Here is a 25,143-nt window from a genome sequence, read left to right as displayed (position 1 = left end):
GGACGAGCTGTAGGAGGGGAGGGGCCAGTCACCAGGAAACAGCCTGTGCCAATCATACCCTACTTCCGTCCGATGGGTTCCACCTTACTTCCGGGCTGTGAGTTCCACACACAGGATGTGAGTTTCCATAGATTGTTGCAGCCTCAAAGTGTCTATCGAGATCAGGTAATGGCGTCTTACTATACAGGGGGAGCAGCCTGTGGTGTCCTGTTATTATTATACAGGGGGAGTGGCTTGTGGTGTCCTGTTATTATTATTATACAGGGAGAGCCGCCTGTGGTGTCCTGTTATTATCATTATTATACAGGGGGAGCGATCTGTAGTGTCCTGTTATTCTTATACAGGGGGAGCAGCCTGTGTTGTACTGTTGTTATTATTATTATACAGGCGGAGCGGCCTGTGGTGTCCAGTTATTTTTATACAGGGGGAGCGGCTTGTGGTGTCCAGTTATTATTATATAGGGGGTGTACCCTGTGGTGTACTGTTGTTGTTGTTGTTATTATACAGGGAGAGCAGCCTGTGGTGTCCTGTTATTTAGATTACACAGGGGGAGCAGCCTGTGGTGTCCTGTTATTTAGATTATACAGGGGAAGCAGCCTGTGGTGTCCTGTTATTATTGTTATACAGGGGGAGCAGCCTGTGGTGTCCTGTTATTATTATTATACAGGGAGAGCCGCCTGTGGTGTCCTGTTATTATCATTATTATACAGGGAGAGCGATCTGTAGTGTCCTGTTATTCTTATACAGGAGGAGCAGCCTGTGTTGTACTGTTGTTGTTATTATTATTATTATACAGGCGGAGCGGCCTGTGGTGTCCAGTTATTTTTATACAGGGGGAGCGGCTTGTGGTGTCCAGTTATTATTATATAGGGGGTGTACCCTGTGGTGTACTGTTGTTGTTGTTATTATACAGGGAGAGCAGCCTGTGGTGTCCTGTTATTATTATTATTAGTATACAGGAGGTGCAGCCTGTGGTGTCCTGTTAGTAGTATTATACAGGGGGAGCGGCCTGTGTTGTCCTGTTATTATTATAATACAGGGGCGAGCAGCCTGTGGTGTCCTGTTACTATAGCAGCAGAGTAATAATAACAGTAATGAGTGGTCACCCTCCGCTGTACACCCAGGTTTCCTACTTTACTTCCCCTCTACCCACATCTACACCCCTTCTGCTCTCCTGTGTATACTCCCCTGGTTATGAATCAAAGGGTCGGCCTGGATAAGGTCAACAGGTTGACCGCTATTGGTCAACATGTGGAAAAGGCAGACACGGGACAGGTCAACACGTGAAAAGGTCGGCATACATTTTTTAAATGTTTTTGGTGTCATTTTCTCCGTCACATGAGCAGGAACCCCAATTAGTGCACCACGTTCCCTTGCAAGGCTTGCTGCGCTTCCCAGGTCACTATTCCCAATCATAGTCCACGTGGATGGTAAAGTATGAAAAAGTTACAAATAAACTATAAAAATGTGAAGTCGACCTTTTCCTGTGTCAACCTTTTTTACCATGTCGACCAATAGTGGTGGACTTATTGACTGTCGCCCTACCATCCGGATCCCCTCTCCCCTCACCTCCCCCCTATCTGTGTGACCTGGGTACAGTCACATCCTCTCAGGTTCTGGAATAAATATAATACAAAATCCCAACCTCCCTAATTCATGTGTCTGTAACTGATTCCTGTGCAGCAACTGGCACCAAGTACGTGTCTGGGAGGAATAAGACCCCGGCCATGGGAGGAGCATTGGGGTAACATTATACAGTACAGCATTATGGAGCTGGGGCACAGGAACCTCTGAGAGATGCTGGCCTAGGGATCTATAGCTGGAGGGAAAGGGGAGACTTACCGGGCATGCAGTGTCATGTGTTTGTGTTACATGTGTTCTCTGTGATATGTGCTATATTTACTCCTAGACAATCCAGCTGTGAGGAGTCTTTATTACACGTCACATGTTCTGTATTCTCATCCATCACTAAGCATGGACACGGCCAGGAGTCACAGGACTGAGAGGATAATAAATATCACCCTGGAGATCATCTACCTGCTGACTGGAGAGGTGAGGGGATCTGGGAGCATCACAGTGACATCACTTATATCTATAGTAATAATACAGGGACATGACTGGGGAGGTGAGGGGATCTGGGAGTGTCACAGTGACATTACTTATAGCTATAGTTATAATACAGAGACATGACTGGGACAGTGAGGAGATCTTGGAGTATATGTATTCATAGTTGGTGTCTTCCCCAATACACAGGGTTACACAGTAGTGAAGAAGACATCCAGTGAGTGTGAGACACCCAGCAGCTCTCCCCGCGTGTCAGGAGGACTGAGCAGGACCCAGAGCCCCATCACGGTGCCTCAACTTCACTCACTGATTCATGAGAGACACAATGACCAGAAGATCCTGGAACTCACCAACAAGATCATTCAGCTGCTGACTGGAGAGGTGAATGCTGGGAATGGGACATTGTACAGTAACACCAGGGGATGTGTCTGGGTGATGACTGGAGAGGTGACTGCTGGGAATGGGACATTATACAGTAATACCAGGGGATGTGTCTGGGCGGTGACTGCTGGGAATTGAGCATTATACAGTAACACCAGGGGATGTGTCTGGGTGATGGCTGGAGAGGGGACTGCTGGGAATGGGGCATTGTACAGTAACACCAGGGGATGTGTCTGGGTGATGACTGGAGAGGTGGCTGCTGGGAATGGGGCATTATACAGTAACACCAGGGGATGTGTCTGGACGGTGACTGCTGGGAATTGAGCATTATACAGTAACACCAGGGGATGTGTCTGGGTGATGTCTGGAGAGGTGACTGCTGGTAATGGGGCATTGTACAGTAACACCAGGGGATGTGTCTGGGTGATGGCTGGAGAGGTAACTGCTGGGAATGGGGCATTATACAGTAACACCAGGGGATGTGTCCTGGTGATGACTGTATCCCTGTGTGTGTCATGTTCCTATAAGGTGTCAGGATGTCACTGTCTATGTCTCCATGCAGGAGGGGGAGTATATAGAGGAACACAGGGGTCTGTACAAGGACATGATGATGGAGAATCACCGGCCCCTCACATCACAGGGTAAGAGGAGACTGTCATGTATTGTACAGTGGAGAGCAGGTATGGGGGCCCCCTATATACACACATCACCTGATAATCACATATATACACTGTACTCAGTCACTGTGTGTCTCCTACAGATGGACCCAGTAACAGAGATACCCCAGAGAGATGTCCCCGTCCTCTGTATTCCCAGGATTGTACAGAGGAGAATCACAGAATCCCACAGGAGGATAAGGTAGGTGGGATTTAGGATCTTCCCAATATACCAAAGTGACTCTCACTATATGATCTGTAGAGGAGCTGTGTGTTTTATACACTGATGTTATACTGTTTCACCTCAGTTTAATCTGACTGTATGCAAATGTCATTATAGTGTTTTTTGTTTTTTTTTAGTTAGAACATCTGTCTGATATTAAAACAGAAGATACAGAGGGAGAAGATGAGACGTATATGACTGATATAAAGGCAGAAGATATAGAGGGAGAAGAAGAGACGTATGTGACTGATATGAAGACAAAAGATACAGATGGAGAAGAAGAGACGTATGTGACTGATATGAAGGCAGAAGATATAGAGGGAGAAGAAGATACGTATGTGACTGATATGAAGGCAGAAGATACAGAGGGAGAAGAAGAGACGTATGTGACTGATATGAAGGCAGAAGATATAGAGGGGGAAGAAGTGACGTATGTGACGGATATGAAGGCAGAAGATATAGAGGGAGAAGAAGAGATGTATGTGACTGATATGAAGGCAGAAGATATAGAGGGAGAAGAAGAGACGTATGTGACTGATATGAAGGCAGAAGATACAGAGGGAGAAGAAGAGACGTATGTGACTGATATGAAGGCAGAAAATATAGAGGGAGAAGAAGAGACGTATGTGACTGATATGAAGGCAGAAGATATAGAGGGAGAAGAAGAGACGTATGTGACTGATATGAAGGCAGAAGATACAGAGGGAGAAGAAGAGACGTATGTGACTGATATGAAGGCAGAAGATATAGAGGGAGAAGAAGAGACGTATGTGACCGATATGAAGGCAAAAGATGCAGAGGGAGAAGAAGAGACGTATGTGAGGGGTGATCAGCAGTGTAAGGAGGAGGAAATCCCTACAGATATCAGCACAGGTGAGTAATAAACACTACAGAAAAGAGTCACATATTCTCCTTCCTCAGTCACTACAGCAATCTCTTATCCTACACCCTCCTCTGTCCGTACAAACTAATGAGGGAAGTATATTTTCCCAGTGGGGTAGCCAGGAGCCATCAGCCCCTATTATACACCTGCTCTCCCCCTCACATCATGTCACTGTGTGTGTTACCAGCCCAGAGATCTGACCAGTCTCCTCCCCACACTGTCTGGTGTGTCTCATACATCAGAAGCCATCAGCCCCTATTATACTCCTGCTCTCCCCCTCACATCATGTCACTGTGTGTTACCAGCCCAGAGATCTGACCAGTCTCCTCTCCACACTCTCTGGTGTGTCTCATACATCAGGAGCCATCAGCCCCTATTATACTCCTGCTCTCCCCTTCACATCATATCACTGTGTGTCACCAGCAGCCATGCTGTGTACTATAATATATAATCTATCTATCTATCTATCTATCTATCTATCTATCTATCTATCTATCTATCTATCATTTAAAAAAGGAATAGATCAGTGCGCTTCTCCCAGTCCAATATTTCTGTACCCTGATGTAGTCCACAGGGTTCCATGAAGTCCAATGTAGGCTTTATAGCCTCAATCTCACACACTCCACTTCTTTGGGCGGCTGCTTAGTTCCTCAAATTGCTACTAGGTAGATAGCCAAAGAAGCTGTGAACAAGAGGGAGAGGAACAAGCGCCTATAGTGTAGTAATTCTTTTCAGGGTGCCCATACCCACCAATAATAAACTGCGTACCAGATTGTGACTAGAATTACAGCATATCAATCCACTGCTTCATATACTAATATCCGGATCTGATCGTAGCAGCAAATTTGCTGCTACGATCAGACCGATTGCTAGTGCGGCTGCTGACCTTTACTGTATTTCTCTATCGTCCTAGTGGATGCTGGGGTTCCTGAAAGGACCATGGGGAATAGCGGCTCCGCAGGAGACAGGGCACAAAAAGTAAAGCTTTCCGATCAGGTGGTGTGCACTGGCTCCTCCCCCTATGACCCTCCTCCAAGCCTCAGTTAGATTTTTGTGCCCGGCCGAGAAGGGTGCAATCTAGGTGGCTCTCCTAAAGAGCTGCTTAGAAAAGTTTAGCTTAGGTTTTTTATTTTACAGTGAGTCCTGCTGGCAACAGGATCACTGCAACGAGGGACTTAGGGGAGAAGAAGTGAACTCACCTGCGTGCAGGATGGATTGGCTTCTTGGCTACTGGACATCAGCTCCAGAGGGACGATCACAGGTACAGCCTGGATGGTCACCGGAGCCTCGCCGCCGGCCCCCTTGCAGATGCTGAAACAAGAAGAGGTCCAGAATCGGCGGCAGAAGACTCCTCAGTCTTCTAAAGGTAGCGCACAGCACTGCAGCTGTGCGCCATTTTCCTCTCAGCACACTTCACACGGCAGTCACTGAGGGTGCAGGGCGCTGGGAGGGGAGCGCCCTGGGAGGCAAATGAAAACCTATTTGGCTAAAAAATACCTCACATATAGCCTCTGGGGGCTATATGGAGATATTTAACCCCTGCCAGAATCCACTAAAGAGCGGGAGACGAGCCCGCCGAAAAAGGGGCGGGGCCTATCTCCTCAGCACACAGCGCCATTTTCCTTACACAGCTCCGCTGGTCAGGACGGCTCCCAGGTCTCTCCCCTGCACTGCACTACAGAAACAGGGTAAAACAAGAGAGGGGGGGCAAAATAGTGGCAAAAATTATATTATAAAAGCAGCTATACAGGGAGCACTTATTATAAGGCTATCCCTGTCATATATAGCGCTTTGGTGTGTGCTGGCAGACTCTCCCTCTGTCTCCCCAAAGGGCTAGTGGGGTCCTGTCTTCGTTAAGAGCATTCCCTGTGTGTCTGCTGTGTGTCGGTACGTGTGTGTCGACATGTATGAGGACGATATTGGTGTGGAGGCGGAGCAATTGCCAAATATGGGGATGTCACCTCCTAGGGGGTCGACACCAGAATGGATGCCTTTATTTTTGGAATTACGGGATAGTGTCAACACGCTAAAGCAGTCGTTTGACGACATGAGACGGCCGGACAATCAATTAGTGCCTGTCCAGGCGCCTCAAACACCGTCAGGGGCTGTAAAACGCCCTTTGCCTCAGTCGGTCGACACAGACCCAGACACAGGCACTGATTCCAGTGGCGACGGTGACGAATCAACCGTATTTTCCAGTAGGGCCACACGTTATATGATTTTGGCAATGAAGGAGGCGTTACATTTAGCTGATACTACAGGTACCACTAAACAGGGTATTATGTGGGGTGTGAAAAAACTACCTATAGTTTTTCCTGAATCAGAAGAACTAAATGAGGTGTGTGATGAAGCGTGGGTTGCCCCCGATAAAAAGATGCTAATTTCAAAGAAGTTATTGGCTTTATACCCTTTCCCGCCAGAGGTTAGGGCGCGCTGGGAAACACCTCCTAGGGTGGACAAGGCGCTCACACGCTTATCTAAACAAGTGGCGTTACCCTCTCCTGAGACGGCCGCACTTAAAGATCCAGCAGATAGGAGGATGGAAAATATCCAAAAAAGTATATACACACATACAGGTGTTATACTACGACCAGCTATAGCGACAGCCTGGATGTGCAGTGCTGGGGTAGCTTGGTCAGAGTCCCTGATTGAAAATATTGATACCCTGGACAGGGACAATGTTTTACTGTCTTTAGAGCAAATAAAGGATGCATTTCTTTATATGCGTGATGCACAGAGGGATATCTGCACACTGGCATCACGGGTAAGTGCTATGTCCATTTCGGCCAGAAGAAGTTTATGGACGCGACAGTGGTCAGGCGATGCGGACTCAAAACGGCATATGGAAGTTTTGCCGTATAAAGGGGAGGAGTTATTTGGAGTCGGTCTATCAGATTTGGTGGCCACGGCTACAGCCGGGAAATCCACCTTTTTACCTCAAGTTACTCCCCAACAGAAAAAGACACCGACTTTTCAACCGCAGCCCTTTCGTTCCTTTAAAAACAAGAGAGCAAAGGGATATTCATATCTGCCACGAGGCAGAGGAAGGGGGAAGAGACAGCAACAGGCAGCTCCTTCCCAGGAACAGAAGCCCTCCCCCGCTTCTACAAAAGCCTCAGCATGACGCTGGGGCTTCTCAAGCGGACTCGGGGGCGGTGGGCGGTCGTCTCAAGAATTTCAGCGCGCAGTGGGCTCACTCGCAGGTAGATCCCTGGATCCTGCAGATAATATCTCAGGGATACAGGTTGGAACTAGAGACAGATCCACCTCGCCGTTTCCTGAAGTCTGCTTTACCAACGTCCCCCTCCGAAAGGGAGACGGTCTTGGAAGCCATTCACAAGCTGTACTCTCAGCAGGTGATAGTCAAGGTACCTCTTCTACAACAAGGAAAGGGGTATTATTCCACTCTATTTGTGGTACCGAAGCCGGATGGCTCGGTAAGACCTATTCTAAATCTGAAGTCCTTGAACCTGTACATAAAGAAGTTCAAGTTCAAGATGGAGTCACTCAGAGCAGTGATAGCGAACCTGGAAGAAGGGGACTTTATGGTATCCTTGGACATCAAGGATGCGTACCTCCACGTTCCAATTTACCCCTCACACCAGGGGTACCTCAGGTTCGTCGTACAAAACTGTCACTATCAGTTTCAGACGCTGCCGTTCGGATTGTCCACGGCACCTCGGGTCTTTACAAAGGTAATGGCCGAGATGATGATTCTTCTTCGAAGAAAAGGCGTATTAATTATCCCATACTTGGACGATCTCCTGATAAGGGCAAGGTCCAGAGAACAGCTAGAGATGGGATTAGCACTGTCTCAAGAAGTGCTAAAACAGCACGGGTGGATTCTGAATATTCCAAAATCCCAGTTAATGCCAACAACTCGTCTGCTGTTCCTAGGGATGATTCTGGACACGGTTCAGAAAAAGGTTTTTCTCCCGGAGGAAAAAGCCAAGGAGTTATCCGAGCTTGTCAGGAACCTCCTAAAACCAGGAAAGGTGTCTGTACATCAATGCACAAGAGTCCTGGGAAAAATGGTGGCTTCTTACGAAGCAATTCCATTCGGCAGATTCCACGCAAGAATTTTCCAGAGGGATCTGTTGGACAAATGGTCAGGGTCGCATCTTCAGATGCACCAGCGGATAACCCTGTCTCCAAGGACAAGGGTATCTCTTCTGTGGTGGTTGCAGAGTGCTCATCTATTGGAGGGCCGCAGATTCGGCATACAGGATTGGATCCTGGTGACCACGGACGCCAGCCTGAGAGGCTGGGGAGCAGTCACACAAGGAAGAAACTTCCAGGGAGTGTGGACGAGCCTGGAAACGTCTCTTCACATAAACATTCTGGAACTAAGAGCAATCTACAATGCTCTAAGCCAGGCAGAACCTCTGCTTCAGGGAAAACCGGTGTTGATCCAGTCGGACAACATCACGGCAGTCGCCCATGTGAACAGACAGGGCGGCACAAGAAGCAGGAGTGCAATGGCAGAAGCTGCAAGGATTCTTCGCTGGGCAGAGAATCATGTGATAGCACTGTCAGCAGTGTTCATCCCGGGAGTGGACAACTGGGAAGCAGACTTCCTCAGCAGACACGACCTTCACCCGGGAGAGTGGGGACTTCATCCAGAAGTCTTCCACATGCTGGTAACCCGTTGGGAAAGACCAATGGTGGACATGATGGCGTCTCGCCTCAACAAAAAACTGGACAGGTATTGCGCCAGGTCAAGAGATCCGCAGGCAATAGCTGTGGACGCGCTGGTAACGCCTTGGGTGTACCAGTCGGTGTATGTGTTTCCTCCTCTGCCTCTCATACCAAAAGTATTGAGAATTATACGGCAAAGAGGCGTAAGAACGATACTAGTGGTTCCGGATTGGCCAAGAAGGACTTGGTACCCGGAACTTCAAGAGATGATCACGGAAGATCCGTGGCCTCTACCTCTAAGGAGGGACTTGCTTCAGCAGGGTCCCTGTCTGTTTCAAGACTTACCGCGGCTGCGTTTGACGGCATGGCGGTTGAACGCCGGATCCTAAAGGAAAAAGGCATGCCGGAAGAAGTCATTCCTACTTTGATTAAAGCAAGGAAGGAAGTAACCGTGCAACATTATCACCGCATTTGGCGAAAATATGTTGCGTGGTGCGAGGATCGGAGTGCTCCGACGGAGGAATTTCAACTGGGTCGATTCCTACATTTCCTGCAATCAGGATTGTCTATGGGTCTCAAATTGGGATCTATTAAGGTTCAAATTTCGGCCCTGTCGATTTTCTTCCAGAAAGAATTGGCTTCAGTCCCTGAAGTCCAGACTTTTGTTAAGGGAGTGCTGCATATACAGCCTCCTGTGGTGCCTCCAGTGGCACCGTGGGATCTCAATGTGGTTTTGGACTTTCTAAAATCTCATTGGTTTGAACCACTAAAAAATGTGGATTTGAAATATCTCACATGGAAAGTGACCATGCTACTAGCCCTGGCTTCGGCCAGGAGAGTGTCAGAACTGGCAGCTTTATCTTACAAAAGCCCATATCTGATTTTCCATTCGGACAGGGCGGAACTGCGGACTCGTCCGCATTTTCTCCCTAAGGTGGTGTCAGCATTTCATCTGAACCAGCCTATTGTAGTGCCTGCGGCTACAAGTGACTTGGAGGACTCCAAGTTACTGGACGTTGTCAGAGCATTGAAAATATATATTGCAAGGACAGCTGGAGTCAGAAAATCTGACTCGTTGTTTATATTGTATGCACCCAACAAGATGGGTGCTCCTGCGTCTAAGCAGACGATTGCTCGTTGGATCTGTAGCACAATCCAACTTGCACATTCTGTGGCAGGCCTGCCACAGCCTAAATCTGTAAAGGCCCACTCCACAAGGAAGGTGGGCTCATCTTGGGCGGCTGCCCGAGGGGTCTCGGCATTACAACTTTGCCGAGCAGCTACGTGGTCAGGGGAGAACACGTTTGTAAAATTTTACAAATTTGATACTCTGGCTAAGGAGGACCTGGAGTTCTCTCATTCGGTGCTGCAGAGTCATCCGCACTCTCCCGCCCGTTTGGGAGCTTTGGTATAATCCCCATGGTCCTTTCAGGAACCCCAGCATCCACTAGGACGATAGAGAAAATAAGAATTTACTTACCGATAATTCTATTTCTCGGAGTCCGTAGTGGATGCTGGGCGCCCATCCCAAGTGCGGATTATCTGCAATAATTGTACATAGTTATTGTTAACTAATTCGGGTTATTGTTGTAGGGAGCCATCTTTCAGAGGCTCCTCTGTTATCATACTGTTAACTGGGTTTAGATCACAAGTTGTACGGTGTGATTGGTGTGGCTGGTATGAGTCTTACCCGGGATTCAAAATTCCTCCCTTATTGTGTACGCTCGTCCGGGCACAGTACCTAACTGAGGCTTGGAGGAGGGTCATAGGGGGAGGAGCCAGTGCACACCACCTGATCGGAAAGCTTTACTTTTTGTGCCCTGTCTCCTGCGGAGCCGCTATTCCCCATGGTCCTTTCAGGAACCCCAGCATCCACTACGGACTCCGAGAAATAGAATTATCGGTAAGTAAATTCTTATTTTCTGTCAGTTTTGCGGTTTTTATATATCAATGCTGGTGCAAGGCAGAGAGGGATCCGATTGTATATCACTTTAGCAAGCTTACAGACGGACAAAGGGCGACCCTTTTGGATCTCGGAGTGGGAGGTTCTGACTACGGACGCCAGTCTTCAGGGCTGGGGAGCCATGTCAGAAAAGTGCTGCTTCCAGGTGCAGTGGACCAAGGAAGAAAGTTGCCTGCCGATAAATATATTGGAACTTCGGGCCATATACTGTATATGGCATTCACTCAGGCAAATGACATACTTCAAGGAAAACCGATTCAGATTCTCTTGAACAATACGACGGCAGTAGCGTACTTCAATCATCAGGGAGGAACTCGCAGCCAAAAGGCAATGAAGGAGGTAAGCCGCACGTTAGGCGGGCAGACTTCATCATCCGGATCCTGAGCAGAGTGTCCATCGGTGCTTGGATAGTGGCCTGTTTAGACTTTGGGAGTCTATGGATCCTATCAATAAGAAGGTCCGCAGCAGAAGCCTTCGGTGAAAGTTTCTGAATGAGGTCCGTGGCATAATCATAAAGCTCAGCATTTGTAACAGAATCCGGAATGCCCATTATTCTGATATTATTTCTCCGAGAGCATTCTTCTAAATCAATGACTTTATCACGAATAGAGACCATGTCTTCCTGAAGGGTGTCATGTGCTGAAATCAGATCATTGTGAGACGCAACAATCTCTTTAATCTCAGTCTGTACGAGTGCCAATCTCACTGATATTGGACCTCAAAACTTGAATATTAGAGTTAAGTTCTGAGGTTATTTCAGTACTTAAATGTAAATAACATAGAATGTATAGAGCGTAGAGTAACAGGACCATCTAGAGTGTCTTAAGATGTCTTCAGCCATTACAGCTGGGCTGTGCGACTGACGAGAAGAAGCAGATGATGTTGTAGCGGTCTCAGAAGGACCAGCTGAATTCGAGGTACCAAAGAGATGGACGGTTGGGGCCGATTTGGTACCTTTTAACCTTTTTTGTGAGGCATGGTAAGCCGGCTACAAAGAGACTGACCTCTCAGAGATAGGAAAATACAAACGATCTATAAATAAAAGGAGCAGTAGTACGCTGTCAGAAGGATACATCAAAATGACTCAGTTCAAAATGACATTCTTAGTCTGGGTGACTGGGCTATCCGAGCCCAAATATCAAGTAAACCATGATGTAATGCAACTCAAATAACACAGTAATGAGCGAGAAATTCCACTAGAGGTCAGCGTGATCACAGACATGATGTACTCAGCACAGAGAGACACAAATGGCAAAATATATTCAGTGAATAAATCCACAAAATAATATACTGTGAGGTTGTAATCAATTAAGAGTCTAATGAGCTGTACTCAGACGATACTTGATACTGGGCTCTGCATGTAGACTGAGAGGAAGTAGATTATAGTGGTACCATATACATAGAAGGTAGTTTCACCTCCAGGCAAATGCTTCAATTTAGTGTAGTGACCCCGGTCCAGCCGTCAGGACACTTATTTAGCAGCTTATATCAATTTTATTGAAGGCAGAAGGCAAAGCATGCGATAGCCGGGCACCAGGATCCAAAATGGCAGCCACCTCACTTCCCAATATCACCGCCGGGCTCCGGTGACTGTGGGCAGCCCGTTCTGTTCCCAGCAGTAGCGGGAGCTGTGCACCTGTGTGAGCGGGAGAGCAAGTGCTCCTGCCTGAGCAAAAGCGCCTCCAAGTCATGTGTCCGGAGCGTGCAGGAAAGACTGGGCGCACTTAGCCCCAGAATACAGCCCGTGGCTTCAGCAGCGTCACTAGGCTGCGGCAGTGAACAATGCCCAGAGTGAGCTGAGCGAGCTGCTTTAGGGCAGGAAGAGTGGGGGACTTAATAGATTGGGTCTTGGTCCCAGCAGCGGCTGAGAGCTATCAGGTAGGGTAGATAAGAAGCCATTTAGTGAGGAGAACTCCAGAAAGCACATCTGGATGGACCACGCTTCTCTTATTTATTATTTTATATACTTACAGGGTGACAGGTTTGGTACAACCCTGCAAAGGCAGATCCAATCTCTATTCTCATCAGACTCTGCTGTCTTCCCTGTACTCTCACTCAAATGTTCACTGCTTTCCTTAGCACACACATGAGAAGCAGTAGTATGGCGGCAGCTGTATAGATTCTGATATGTAATTCTCTGTATCATACAGTACACACATCATCCTTATTACTATTACCAGTAAATCCTTTTCTCGTAGTTCGTAGAGGATGCTGGGGTTCCATTTAGTACCATGGGGTATAGACGGGTCCCTTGGGAGCCAGGGGCACTTTAAGAGTTTAATAGTGTGGGCTGGCTGCTCCCTCTATGCCCCTCCTACCAGACTCGGTCTATAAACTGTGCCCGAGGAGACGGACATACTTCGAGAGAAGGAAATACACAGATAGTGGTGAGATTTACACCAGCTCACACATACGCACATCCGACTTGCTGTGACGAGAAGTTCTCTTCAAATAAATTTTCAATGCCCTCACAACATCCAAGGACTTTGAGGCGATTGAGGAGTCGGTAGCCACTGGCACCACAATAGGTTGGTTGATATGAAAAGCTGATACAACCTTTGGAAGAAATTGCTGACTCGTTCTGAGCTCAGCTCTATCCTCATGGAAAATCAAGTAGGGCTCTTGCATGACAATGACCCCAATTCTGACACGTCGAGCAGATGCCAATGCCAACAGTGTGACCGCCTTCCAAGTAAGAAACTTGATGTCCACCTCCTGTAAAGGCTCGAACCAATATGATTGCAGGAACTGCAGCACCACATTAAGATCCCAAGGTGCCGTTGGCACCACAAAGGGTGGTTGGCTGTGCAGAACCCCTTTTAAGAAAGTCTGAACCTCAGGGAGGGCAGCCAATTGTTTCTGGAAGAAAATGGAGAAGGCCGAAATCTGGACCTTTATGGAGCCCAAGCGTAGGCCCACATTCACGCCTGCTTGCAGAAAGAGGAGAAACCGTCCCAGTTGAAACTCCGCAGTAGGATATTTCTTGGATTTACACCAAGACACATACTTTTTCCAAATCCGATGGTAATGTTTAGACTTTACTCCTTTCCTAGCCTGTACCAGGGTAGTAAAATGACCTTTTTCGGAATGCCCTTCCGAGCTAAGATCTGGCGTTCAGCCTCCATGCCGTCAAACGTAGCCGCGGTAAGTCTTGATAGGCGAACGACCCCTGTAGTAGAAGGTCCTCGTGAAGAGGAAGAGGCCTCGGATTCTCCAGCAGTAATTCCAGAAGATCCGCGTACCAACCCCGTCTTGGCCAGTCTGGAGCAATGAGGATCGCCTGAACTCTTATTCTTTTTATTAGTTTGAGAATCCTTGGGATGAGTGAAAGTGGAGGGAACATATACACCGATTGGAACACCCACGGAGTTACCAAGGCGTCCACCAGCACTGCTTGTGGGTATCTCGACCTGGAACAGTACCTCCAAAGCTTCTTGTTGAGGCGGGAAGCCATCATGGCTATCTGAGGTACAACCCATCGACTTGTTACCTCTGCGAACACCTCTGGGTGGAGGCCCCATTCTCCTGGATGGAGATCGTGTCTGCTGAGGAAGTCCGCTTCCCAGTTGTCCACTCCCGGAATGAAGATTGCTGACAGCGCCATTGCGTGCTTTTCTGCCCTGAGGAGGATTCTTGTATCCTCTGACATCGCCGCTGTGCTCTTTGTTCCGCCCTGTCGGTTTATGTAGGACACCGCCGTTACATTGTCCGACTGAACCTGAATGGCCCGATCTTGCAGAAGATGTGCCGCTTGTAGAAGTCCATTGTATATGGCCCTTAGTTCCAGAATGTTTATCGGAAGGATGGATTCCAGACTTGACCACTTTCCTTGGAAGTTTTCCCCTTGGGTGACTGCTCCCCAACCTCTGAGACTTGCATCCGTGGTTAGAAGGATCCAATTCTGAATCCCGAGCCTGCGGCCCTCGAGTATGTGAGAAGTTTGCAGCCACCTGAGAAGTGAAATTCTGGCTTTCGGCGACAGGTGTATCCGCTGGTGCATGTGAAGATGGGATCCCGACCATTTGTCTAGGAGATCCAGTTGGAATGACCTCGCATGGAATCTTCCGTATTGTTGAGCCTCGTAGGAGGCTACCATCTTCCTCAGAAGGCGAATGCACTGATGAACTGATACCCAGGTTGGCTTCAGGACATCCCGTACCATTGATTGAATCACCAACGCTTTCTCCGCTGGTAGAAACACCCTCTGCTCTTCCATGTCGAGTATCATTCCCAGGAAGGGCAGTCTCCGTGTCGGTTCCTAATGTGACTTTGGAAGGTTCAGGATCCACCCGTGATCCTGGAGTAGTCCAGTTGAGAGAGCTATACTCTGCATCAACCTCTCTCTGGAAGATGGTTTTATCAGCAGATCGTCCAGATATGGAATTATGTTCACTCCCTGCCTGCGGAGGAGTGGCATCATCTCTGCCATGACCTTGGTGAACACCCTCTGTGCTGTGGATAGGCCAAATGGCAGTGCCTGGAACTGATAGTGACAGTCCAGCAGCGCAAATCTGAGAAGCCTGGTGAGGCGGCCAGATTGGAATGTGAATGTACGCATCCTTGATATCCAGGGATACCAGGAATTCCCCCTCCTCCAGACCTGAGATCACCGCTCTTAGAGACTCCATCTTGAATTTGAATTCCCTCAAGTATGGGTTCAATGACTTTAGGTTTAATATCGGTCTTACCGAACCATCTAGTTTCGGTACCACAAACAGGTTTGAGTAATAACCTTTGTGCATTAGGTGAGGTGGAACTGGAACAATAACATTTGTTTGACCCAATCTTTGAATGGCTTCCTGTAGGATAGCACTTTCTGTCAGCGAAGCTGGTAAGCCTGATTTGAAGAATCTGTGAGGTGGGAGGTCTTGAAATTCCAGTTTGTACCCCTGGGTAACAATATCTTTGACCCAGGGGTCTAGGCAAGAGGATGCCCAGATATGACTGAAATCTTTTAGTCTCGCTCCCACCTGCCTGATCACCAGGCTGGGAGGTCCACCGTCATGCTGAAGACTTGGAGGAAGCAGAACCTGGTTTCTGTTCCTGGGAACCTGTTGGTGCAGGTTTTCTGGATATTCCCCGACTTCCTCTAAAGAAAGTGGAAGGGGGTTTGGACTTTTTGACTTTCGTTGTCCGAATGGACTGCAATGTGGACGTAGGATAAGATTTCCTAGTCGGCAGTGTGGTTGAGGGAAGGAAGGTTGACTTACCCGCAGTTGCCGTGGAGATCTACGCATCCAATGCATCCCCAAGCAGAGCCTGACCTGTGAAGGGTAGGTTCTCCACACTTTTCTTGGATTCCGCATCCGCAGCCAGAGTCCCCTGCGTGCCAAGACAGCCATGGAAGAAGCCCTTGCATTAAGCAGGCCAAGGTCCTTCATGCCCTCCACCATGAAACCTGCAGAATCCTGTATGTGACGTAAAAACAATTCAATGTCACTCCTGTCCATAGCATCTAATTTCTGTAGTTATGTGCCTGACCACTTTACTATGGCTTTAGAAATCCATGCACAAGCAATAGTGGGCCTTAAAGCTACGCCTGTAGCTGTGTATAGTGATTTGAGTGTAGTCTCAATCTTGCGGTCAGCCGGTTCTTTTAAAGTGGTCGACCCAGGGACAGGTAAAACCACCATTTTAGACAACCGAGATACAGAAGCGTCTACTATCGGTGGGTTTTCCAACTTTTTCCTATCCTCTTCAGGGAAGGGAAAAGCAACTAGAACTCTCTTAGGAATCTGGATTTTTTTCTCTGGGTTTTCCCAGGATTTTTCAAACAAGGAGTTTTACTCCTTTGAAGCAGGGAAGGTAAGGGAGGATTTTTTATTGTCAGTAAAGTAAGCCTCCACCTGCTCAGGTGCTTTCTCAGTAATATGCAGAATGTCCCTAATGGCCTCAATCATTAATTGCACTCCCTTAGCAAGGGATGCATCATCCCCCCCCCCCTGCATATCCCCATCACTGTCCCCTGTATCAGAGTCGGTATCCATGTCAGCTTGTATTATCTGGGCAAGATCACGCTTTTTTGGATATGTAGTAGAGGTCCCAGGTGAGGTAGTGGGAGTTGAACACTGCAATACCTCTACAGAGTTCCTCAAAACCTGCGTTTGTTTCTCATTATATGACATCCTAGATTAAATCTGTGATATCATGCCCCTTATAGAATCCACCCATGGGGGTTCAGATTCAGAGGGCTGGGAAATTACATTGCAGTCCTGAAAACATGGGATAGACTCTTCAGGAGAAGATACACACTCTGCAGCACAAGATACAGAGTCCTTAGACATGTTAATGTGAGCTATACAGCCACACACACACACACACACACACACACACACACACACACACAGGAAAATGTCAGACACAGTTTCCCACAGAGTACCTTCAGAGAGTCACAGAGTATAAGGAGCCAGCCACACAGCGCCCCTGTAGGCAGTTATTAATACAAACTGCCGGCGCTGACTGAGTAACAATAGGATAAACTGTACATATAAACACACTCCCCCCTTGTCTATAACACCCTGGTACCGCAGAGGATAGCTGGAGTTATGAGGAGGTCAGTCTCCCTGTCAGCGTTCTGATGCTGTGATCTGCAGGGAGAAAATGGTGCTGGTGAGTGCTGGATCCACTCTGAGGAGAAGTCCTGCCCCCTGTAATGGTGCGTTCTCCCGCACTTAGATATAAAATACCTCAGGCCAGTATAATCAACTAACAGCGGGATTAGCCCAATAGCTATAGTGGACCAGTGTAGGGTGATTGTGCTGGCCCAGGACGCCCCTTACAGCGCCGTACACAGTGTGCCGCTGAGCCTTCCGGAGCGCAGCCTGTCAGAGCTGCTTCCACCCTTGTGCCGCCATTCCCGCCGGCGACCCGCTTCCCGGGCCGCCGGCGCTGTACTCACCACTCTTCATTCTTCTGGCTCTGTTAGGGGGTGGTGGCCGTCCTGCGGGAGTGAGCGGTCGCCTCGTGGGCTTGCGATCAGCACACACAGGAGCTCAGTGTCCTGTCAGCGGAGATAGAGAACCATTAACTTCAAGAGTTGGTTCCTACTCCCCCCCCCCCCCCAAGTCCCACGAAGCAGGGAAGCTGTTGCCAGCAGCCTTCCTGTATCCTAATCTCTTACAAAAACAATAAAACTAGAAAAACTCCCAGGAGCTCCCCTAGCTGTGACCGGCTCCTCCGGGCACATTTTCTAAACTGAGTCTGGTAGGAGGGGCATAGAGGGAGGAGCCAGCCCACACTATTAAATTCTTAAAGTGCTCATGGCTCCCAAGAGACCCGTCTATACCTCATGGTACTAAATGGAACCCCAGCATCCTCTAGGACGTAAGAGAAATAAGGGTAACACATATACAGACTTACCAGCGTATGAGCACACTTATAAAGGAATGCTACCTTACCAATGCTTCCAGGAGTAACATTAGGAGACATTTCTCTGATCCATCAGCTCATATGACTGATGTTATTGTTCATCTTGAATCTCCAATTCATACGATATGTTCCCCATCCATTGTTTTACATTGGTGCTGACATAGGACTTGGAGAGTGACTACATCTCCATTTATACTTCATGGTTAGTTACCAGTACAAGAGAGAGATATATCTAAGTCTTATTATAATATTACATTTGTTATTGTGAGGGTTCTCAGGAGGGTGGACACAATGATAGTCTGAGACACAATATTATAAAGCCTTCAGTAAAAGTAATGTTTTATTATACACACACATTTACAATTAAGTGTCCCAGAGAGTCGTCTTCTCCTATTGTTTACAAGATTAATATTGTTACAGAAAATGTCACATTTCCATAATGTATTTTATTTCCAGCAGATGGACACACAAGCAGGAACATCTCAGAAGGACATCTAATTTCATCCCTGGATTGTGACATAAAATATAATGACAGTAGACAGGATTCTCCAGGAGATGATCCTATTACCCCAATTATACATCCAGCTCTATCATCTGATCCATCTGATCCTGGGAAATGTTCTCCTGATCACTCTGATATTGGAGCATCTGTTACAGCTCTGACAGTAGATACAGTGTTTCCCTGTTCTATAGATGCCAAATGTTTTACACAGAGCACAAACCTTATTACCCATCAACCAGCTAAGCGAGGTGAGAGGCCATTTCAATGTTCTGAGTGTGGGAAAAGTTTTACATACAAATCACATCTTGTAATACATAAGAGAATACATACAGGTGAGAAACCATATTCCTGTTCTGAGTGTGGGAAATGTTTTATACAAAAATCAACTCTTGTTACACATCAGAGAAGTCACACAGGTGAGAAGCCATTTTCTTGCTCTGAGTGTGGGAAATGTTTTATACAGAAATCAGATCTTGTTAAACATCAGAGAAGTCACACAGGTGAGAAGCCATTTTCTTGCTCTAAGTGTGGAAAATGTTTTACACGAAAATCATTTCTTGTTACACATCAGAGAAGTCACACAGGTGAGAATCCATTTTCTTGCTCTGAGTGTGGGAAATGTTTTCCATACAAATCAGATCTTGTTAAACATCAGAGAAGTCACACAGGTGAGAAGCCATTTCCATGTTCTGAGTGTGGGAAATGTTTTGCATACAAATCAGCTCTTGTTACACATCAGAGAATTCACACAGGTGAGTATCCATTTCCATGTTCTGAGTGTGGGAAATGTTTTGCATTCAAATCAGCTCTTGTTACACATCAGATAATTCACACAGGTGAGAATCCATTTCCATGTTCTGAGTGTGGGAAATGTTTTGCATACAAATCAGCTCTTGTTAGACATCAGATAATTCACACAGGTGAGAATCCATTTTCTTGCTCTGAGTGTGGGAAATGTTTTACCCAGAAATCACAACTTGTTACACATCAGAGAAGTCACACAGGTGTGAGGCCATTTCCATGTTCTGAGAAATAAGCTCTTGTCGCACACAATAGATATCACTCAGGTAAAGAACCATTCTTTTCTTCTGGAGTATACTTATCATTGCCATGTAAGGTTCTTCAAGGTTCTTATCCTATCTCCCATGCTTCTTGCAATACACGTGCTACCACTAAGTGAAACAGTCAGACGTCATGTCCTCGTTTACCATTGCTATGCCAATGACCTGTCTTTTGCTCCGGGTACTGAGTACCCAATACCAATCCTAAATGTCTAGCTGAGCTCCAGGTGTGGGTGACGCTAGTTGGCTGTGACTCAGTCCTAGTGAAACAGGTCCTTATGATAGAAGCTCACGACAAAGGGCAGGGCTACAGCTTAGCTTTGCCTACCAACCAGACTTACACTTGGGGGTTCAGAGTTACAAAATGCTTATCCTGTGTGGAATCTTGGTGTCCTGGATGGTGGAGTGACACTTAGACATCAGGTATCAGCCACAATCAGATCCGCATCTGAGGAACATAGACAGACAGACAGTCATACATGTATTTGTATCATCACACACAGAACACTGTAATATCCTCTACCTGGGTCTCCCAGCAGAAGAATTGCACCACTTGTAGCTTGTACAGAATGCAGCAGCCAGCCTGTTACCTAACCAGCCTATTCCTGCCACATAACACCCATTCTCTGCTCCCTCAGCGGCTGCCTGTAAGATGGTGACTCTGGGCCTAATTCAGGTTGGTTCGTAGTGTGCGATCCAACCAGAATTATTAAGAAAACGTTGCGGGCGCATGCCCAGCACCCGTCCTGCGCATGCGTCCTCATTTTCTATGGGGGGGGGCACAGAAAATGAGATTGCCTCTGCCTGTCAATCAGGGAGAGGCGGTCGCCGGGGGTCGGACAACGCTCCATTTCCAGGGAGTAGACGGGCATTGTAGGACAAATGGGGGCATAATCACGGCGCCTGCGTGACATCATGTAGCTGCCGCGATCGAGAAGAACATGACGTGCCTCCTGCGGTCGCAGCTAAGCTGAGCCAGCAGGAGGCTTCACTAATTTCTATGATGAAGCAGAAATTGTGAGGCGATTGCAATTTCTGCTTCATCAAGGGGGGAGGTGGCAGTCAGCATGCTAGGAAAAGGATTGCAAACGCTGCTAATTAGCACCCTATTACAGATTCTTACTGACTCTCCGAGCCTTACATGACCAGGGTCCATGGTACCAGAAGCAGCTTCTGACTCCTTACTGCCCTGGTTACATCCATCTGTTGATGAAGGACTGTTAGCAGTACAATAAATGCCCAAGCAGTGCTTAGATGTCAGGGGGAGACAGGGTGGGTGGCAGTAGTGCAGTAGCGGGGCTGCTGGAGGCAGTGTGTAAGTGGGTAATATTGTACCCAATCAGCGCTGAGGTGGCAGACAGGACGAGTGGCAGTAGTGGGGCTGCTGGAGGCAGTGTGTAAGTGGGTAATATTGTCCCCAATCAGTGCTGAGGTGGCAGACAGGACGAGTGACAGTAGTGGGGCTGCTGGAGGCAGTGTGTAAGTGGGTAATATTGTCCCCAATCAGGGCTGAGGTGGCAGACAGGATGAGTGGCAGTAGTGGGGGCTGCTGGAGGCAGTGTGTAAGTGGGTAATATTGTCCCCAATCAGTGCTGAGGTGGCAGACAGGACGAGTGGCAGTAGTGGGTGCTGCTGGAGGCAGTGTGTAAGTGGGTAATATTGTCCCCATTGAGCGCTGAGGTGGCAGACAGGACGAGTGGCAGTAGTGGGGGCTGCTGGAGGCAGTGTGTAAGTGGGTAATATTGTCCCCAATCAGCGCTGAGGTGGCAGACAGGATGAGTGGCAGTAGTGGGGGCTGCTGGAGGCAGTGTGTAAGTGGGTAATATTGTCCCCCAATCAGCGCTGAGGTGGCAGACAGGACGAGTGGCAGTAGTGGGGGCTGCTGGAGGCAGTGTGTAAGTTGACAATATTGTCCCCAATCAGTGCTGAGGTGGCAGACAGGGCGAGTGGCAGTAGTGGGGCCTGCTGGAGGTAGTGTGTAAGTGGGTAATATTGTCCCCAATCAGTGCTGAGGTGGCAGACAGGACGAGTGGCAGTAGTGGGGCCTGCTGGAGGTAGTGTGTAAGTGGGTAATATTGTCCCCAATCAGCGCTGAGGTGGCAGACAGGACGAGTGGCAGTAGTGGGGGCTGCTGGAGGCAGTGTGTAAGTTGACAATATTGTCCCCAATCAGCGCTGAGGTGGCAGACAGGGCGAGTGGCAGTAGTGGGGCCTGCTGGAGGTAGTGTGTAAGTGGGTAATATTGTCCCCAATCAGCGCTGAGGTGTCAGACAGGACGAGTGGCAGTAGTGGGGCCTGCTGGAGGTAGTGTGTAAGTGGGTAATATTGTCCCCAATCAGCGCTGAGGTGGCAGACAGGACGAGTGGCAGTAGTGGGGCCTGCTGGAGGCAGTGTGTAAGTGGGTAATATTGTCCCCAAGCAGCGCTGAGGTGGCAGACAGGACGAGTGACAGTAGTGGGGGCTGCTGGAGGCAGTGTGTAAGTGGGTAATATTGTCCCCAAGCAGCGCTGAGGTGGCAGACAGGACGAGTGACAGTAGTGGGGGCTGCTGGAGGCAGTGTGTAAGTGGGTAATATTGTCCCCAATCAGCTCTGAGGTGGCAGACAGGACGAGTGGCAGTAGTGGGGGCTGCTGGAGGCAGTGTGTAAGTGGGTAATATTGTCCCCAATCAGCGCTGAGGTGGCAGACAGGACGAGTGGAAGTAGTGGGGGCTGCTGGAGGCAGTGTGTAAGTGGGTAATGTCCCCAATCAGCGCTGAGGTGGCAGACAGGACGAGTGGCAGTAGTGGGTGCTGCTGGAGGCAGTGTGTAAGTGGGTAATGTCCCCAAGCAGCGCTGAGGTGGCAGACAGGACGAGTGACAGTAGTGGGGGCTGCTGGAGGCAGTTTGTAAGTGGGTAATGTCCCCAATCAGCGCTGAGGTGGCAGACAGGACGAGTGACAGTAGTGGGGGCTGCTGGAGGCAGTTTGTAAGTGGGTAATGTCCCCAATCAGCGCTGAGGTGGCAGACAGGACGAGTGACAGTAGTGGGGGCTGCTGGAGGCAGTGGGTAATATTGTCCCCAGTCAGTGCTGAGGTGGCAGACAGGACGAGTGGCAGTAGTGGGGGTTGCTGGAGGCAGTGTGTAAGTGGGTAATATTGTCCCCAATCAGCGCTGAGGTGGCAGACAGGACGAGTGGCAGTAGTGGGGGCTGCTGGAGGTAGTGTGTAAGTGGGTAATATTGTCCCCAATTAGCGCTGAGGTGGCAGACAGGACAAGTGGCAGTAGTGGGGCTGCTGGAGGCAGTGTGTAAGTGGGTAATGTCCCCAATCAGCGCTGAGGTGTCAGACAGGACGAGTGGCAGTAGTGGGGCTGCTGGAGGCAGTGTGTAAGTGGGTAATATTGTCCCCAATCAGCGCTGAGGTGGCAGACAGGACGAGTGGCAGTAGTGGGGGGCTGCTGGAGGCAGTGGGTAAGTGGGTAATATTGTCCCCAATCAGCTCTGAGGTGTCAGACAGGACGAGTGGCAGTAGTGGGGCTGCTGGAGGCAGTGTGTAAGTGGGTAATATTGTCCCCAATCAGTGCTGAGGTGGCAGACAGGACGAGTGGCAGTAGTGGGGTGTAAGTGGGTAATATTGTCCCCAATCAGTGCTGAGGTGGCAGACAGGACGAGTGGCAGTAGTGGGGGCTGCTGGAGGCAGTGTGTAAGTGGGTAATATTGTCCCCAGTCAGCTCTGAGGTGGCAGACAGGACGAGTGGCAGTAGTGGGGCCTGCTGGAGGTAGTGTGTAAGTGGGTAATATTGTCCACAATCAGCGCTGAGGTGGCAGACAGGACGAGTGGCAGTAGTGGGGGCTGCTGGAGGTTGTGTGTAAGTGGGTAATATTGTCCCCAAGCAGCGCTGAGGTGTCAGACAGGACGAGTGGCAGTAGTGGGGGCTGCTGGAGGCAGTGTGTAAGTGGGTAATGTCCCCAAGCAGTGCTGAGGTGCTAGAGGGGGAGACAGGGCGGATGGCCGCAGTGCAGTACCAGGGGCTGCTGGAGGCAGTAAAGAGGTGTATGGGTCCCGCACAGAACCAATTGATAATTAGACTTAATGATGATTATGCTTCCTTATTTCTAATTAATCCCTTGTATGTGATCATTTATTGTTATTTGCTGTCAGCCTTTATGTGTGTTCTGTATAATAATCCTGAAAGTGGTGGTGCTACCGATCTCATATCATTTGTAGTAACTTGGAAAAGATGAGATATGAGGTGCACTCTGGAAGCTTATAGGGGGTTAATCAGAGATGAATGCAGATGTGACATCATGCAGACCCCGGAAAATAGTCCCGGCCCGCCCGCGTTCACCCCTCAGGGATGCGACCACAATGTGTTTGCGTGGCTGCGGCGCATGTGCATTTTGCCACCACCAGCAAACTGCTGCAGGCCGCTGTTGCAGCTGAGTCTGAATGACCCCCATAGGCTTTTGGCTCTCCTGATATGTATCTGTTTTACTTACCTGCAATACTAAAACATAACAAATTGTTTCTGTGCTTTAAAGGCTATTTTATCCATGTTGTGCAGAGTAAAGTATTTTTTAAGTTTAAAATGTAGATGGACAAAAATGTGTATATTAAAGATATGAAATAAAGTCGTTTAAAACCAAAAGATTTCCGTTGAGTCTTTTTATTTGTCTGTATTATCTTATTATCAGATAATTGTCGCTATGGTGACAGAAACAATTTCCTGTTAATGTGTCACTTGTATTGTTACTTTTGTGTCCACATAATATCAGTGTTGCTGTGTATAAATATCCCGTCTGGTGTGTAAAGGTGGGTACACACGCTGCCATTGTGACTGTGCGATTTCCCTTGAACTGGCCGGAGCCCAGAACCACCAATAATGACTATATGTACCTGTGATTTTTTATCTGTGTAAATAAATAGTGGCAGACATTTTATATCAGTGCATTTATGCGGAGTGGGAGCAGTGGCCTGTCAGGAAGCTGCAATTACATCATGTGATTTCCTCTGATTTCCATATTCCCTTCTGTGTGTATACGTATGTGTGTGTGTGTGTGTATATATATACATATATATATATATATATATATATATAATTATTTTTTATTTGTTTTAAATAAGTTATGTCTGTTCAAAGGTTCTATTTTTTGTTTGTTTTTTTACTTGCAGGAGAATTATACCCCTTTTCCACTTACGATCACGGGTCGCAGCCGGGAGCCTGACACGGGAGCTGCCCCCTGCTGCGACCCGTGCTCGGCCCCTTTCCCATCAGCAGTCACAACCCGGCATATGCCGGGTTGGTGACGCTTCTAGTGACGCGGCAGGGGCGGCGCAGGGAGATCACATGATCTCCCAGCGCCGCCCTTCCATACAGTGTAAACGGGAGCCGTGTCGCATCGACACGGCTCCTGTTTACACTACAA

The 25,143-nt window shown here is 48.2% G+C and overlaps 1 protein-coding gene across 3 annotated transcripts; it reads left to right on the top strand.

Annotated features, from left to right (window-relative positions):
* Positions 1 to 25: 25 nt before the first annotated feature.
* Positions 26 to 24,320, top strand: LOC135056978 (zinc finger protein ZFP2-like). Of its 3 annotated transcripts, none has more exons than XM_063962796.1 (7): positions 26 to 165; positions 1,974 to 2,052; positions 2,254 to 2,445; positions 3,008 to 3,086; positions 3,206 to 3,303; positions 3,462 to 4,197; positions 18,633 to 24,320. In XM_063962796.1, the coding sequence occupies exons 2-7, from the start codon at positions 1,975 to 1,977 to the stop codon at positions 19,712 to 19,714; spliced, it is 2,265 nt and encodes a 754-aa protein (XP_063818866.1). In that variant the 5' UTR covers positions 26 to 165; position 1,974; the 3' UTR covers positions 19,715 to 24,320. The 3 variants fall into 3 exon arrangements, with proteins under 3 accessions (XP_063818866.1, XP_063818867.1, XP_063818865.1); XM_063962797.1 differs by having other exon boundaries at positions 1,910 to 2,052; positions 18,636 to 24,320; XM_063962795.1 differs by having other exon boundaries at positions 1,910 to 2,052.
* Positions 24,321 to 25,143: the final 823 nt, after the last annotated feature.

The sequence above is a fragment of the Pseudophryne corroboree genome, chromosome 3, assembly GCF_028390025.1.
Source record: "Pseudophryne corroboree isolate aPseCor3 chromosome 3, aPseCor3.hap2, whole genome shotgun sequence".
NCBI lineage: Eukaryota > Metazoa > Chordata > Amphibia > Anura > Myobatrachidae > Pseudophryne > Pseudophryne corroboree.
Note: the sequence above shows the minus strand (reverse complement) of the source record. Positions and strands in the feature narration are given on the sequence as shown.

Coding starts and splice junctions, on each gene's coding strand:
- LOC135056978 (XM_063962796.1), top strand. CDS start 1,975: ATGGACACGGCCAGGAGTCACAGGACTGAGAGGATAATAAATATCACC. Junction 2,446..3,007: donor TTCAGCTGCTGACTGGAGAG/GTGAATGCTGGG, acceptor GTCTCCATGCAG/GAGGGGGAGTATATAGAGGA. Junction 3,304..3,461: donor GAATCCCACAGGAGGATAAG/GTAGGTGGGATT, acceptor GTTTTTTTTTAG/TTAGAACATCTGTCTGATAT.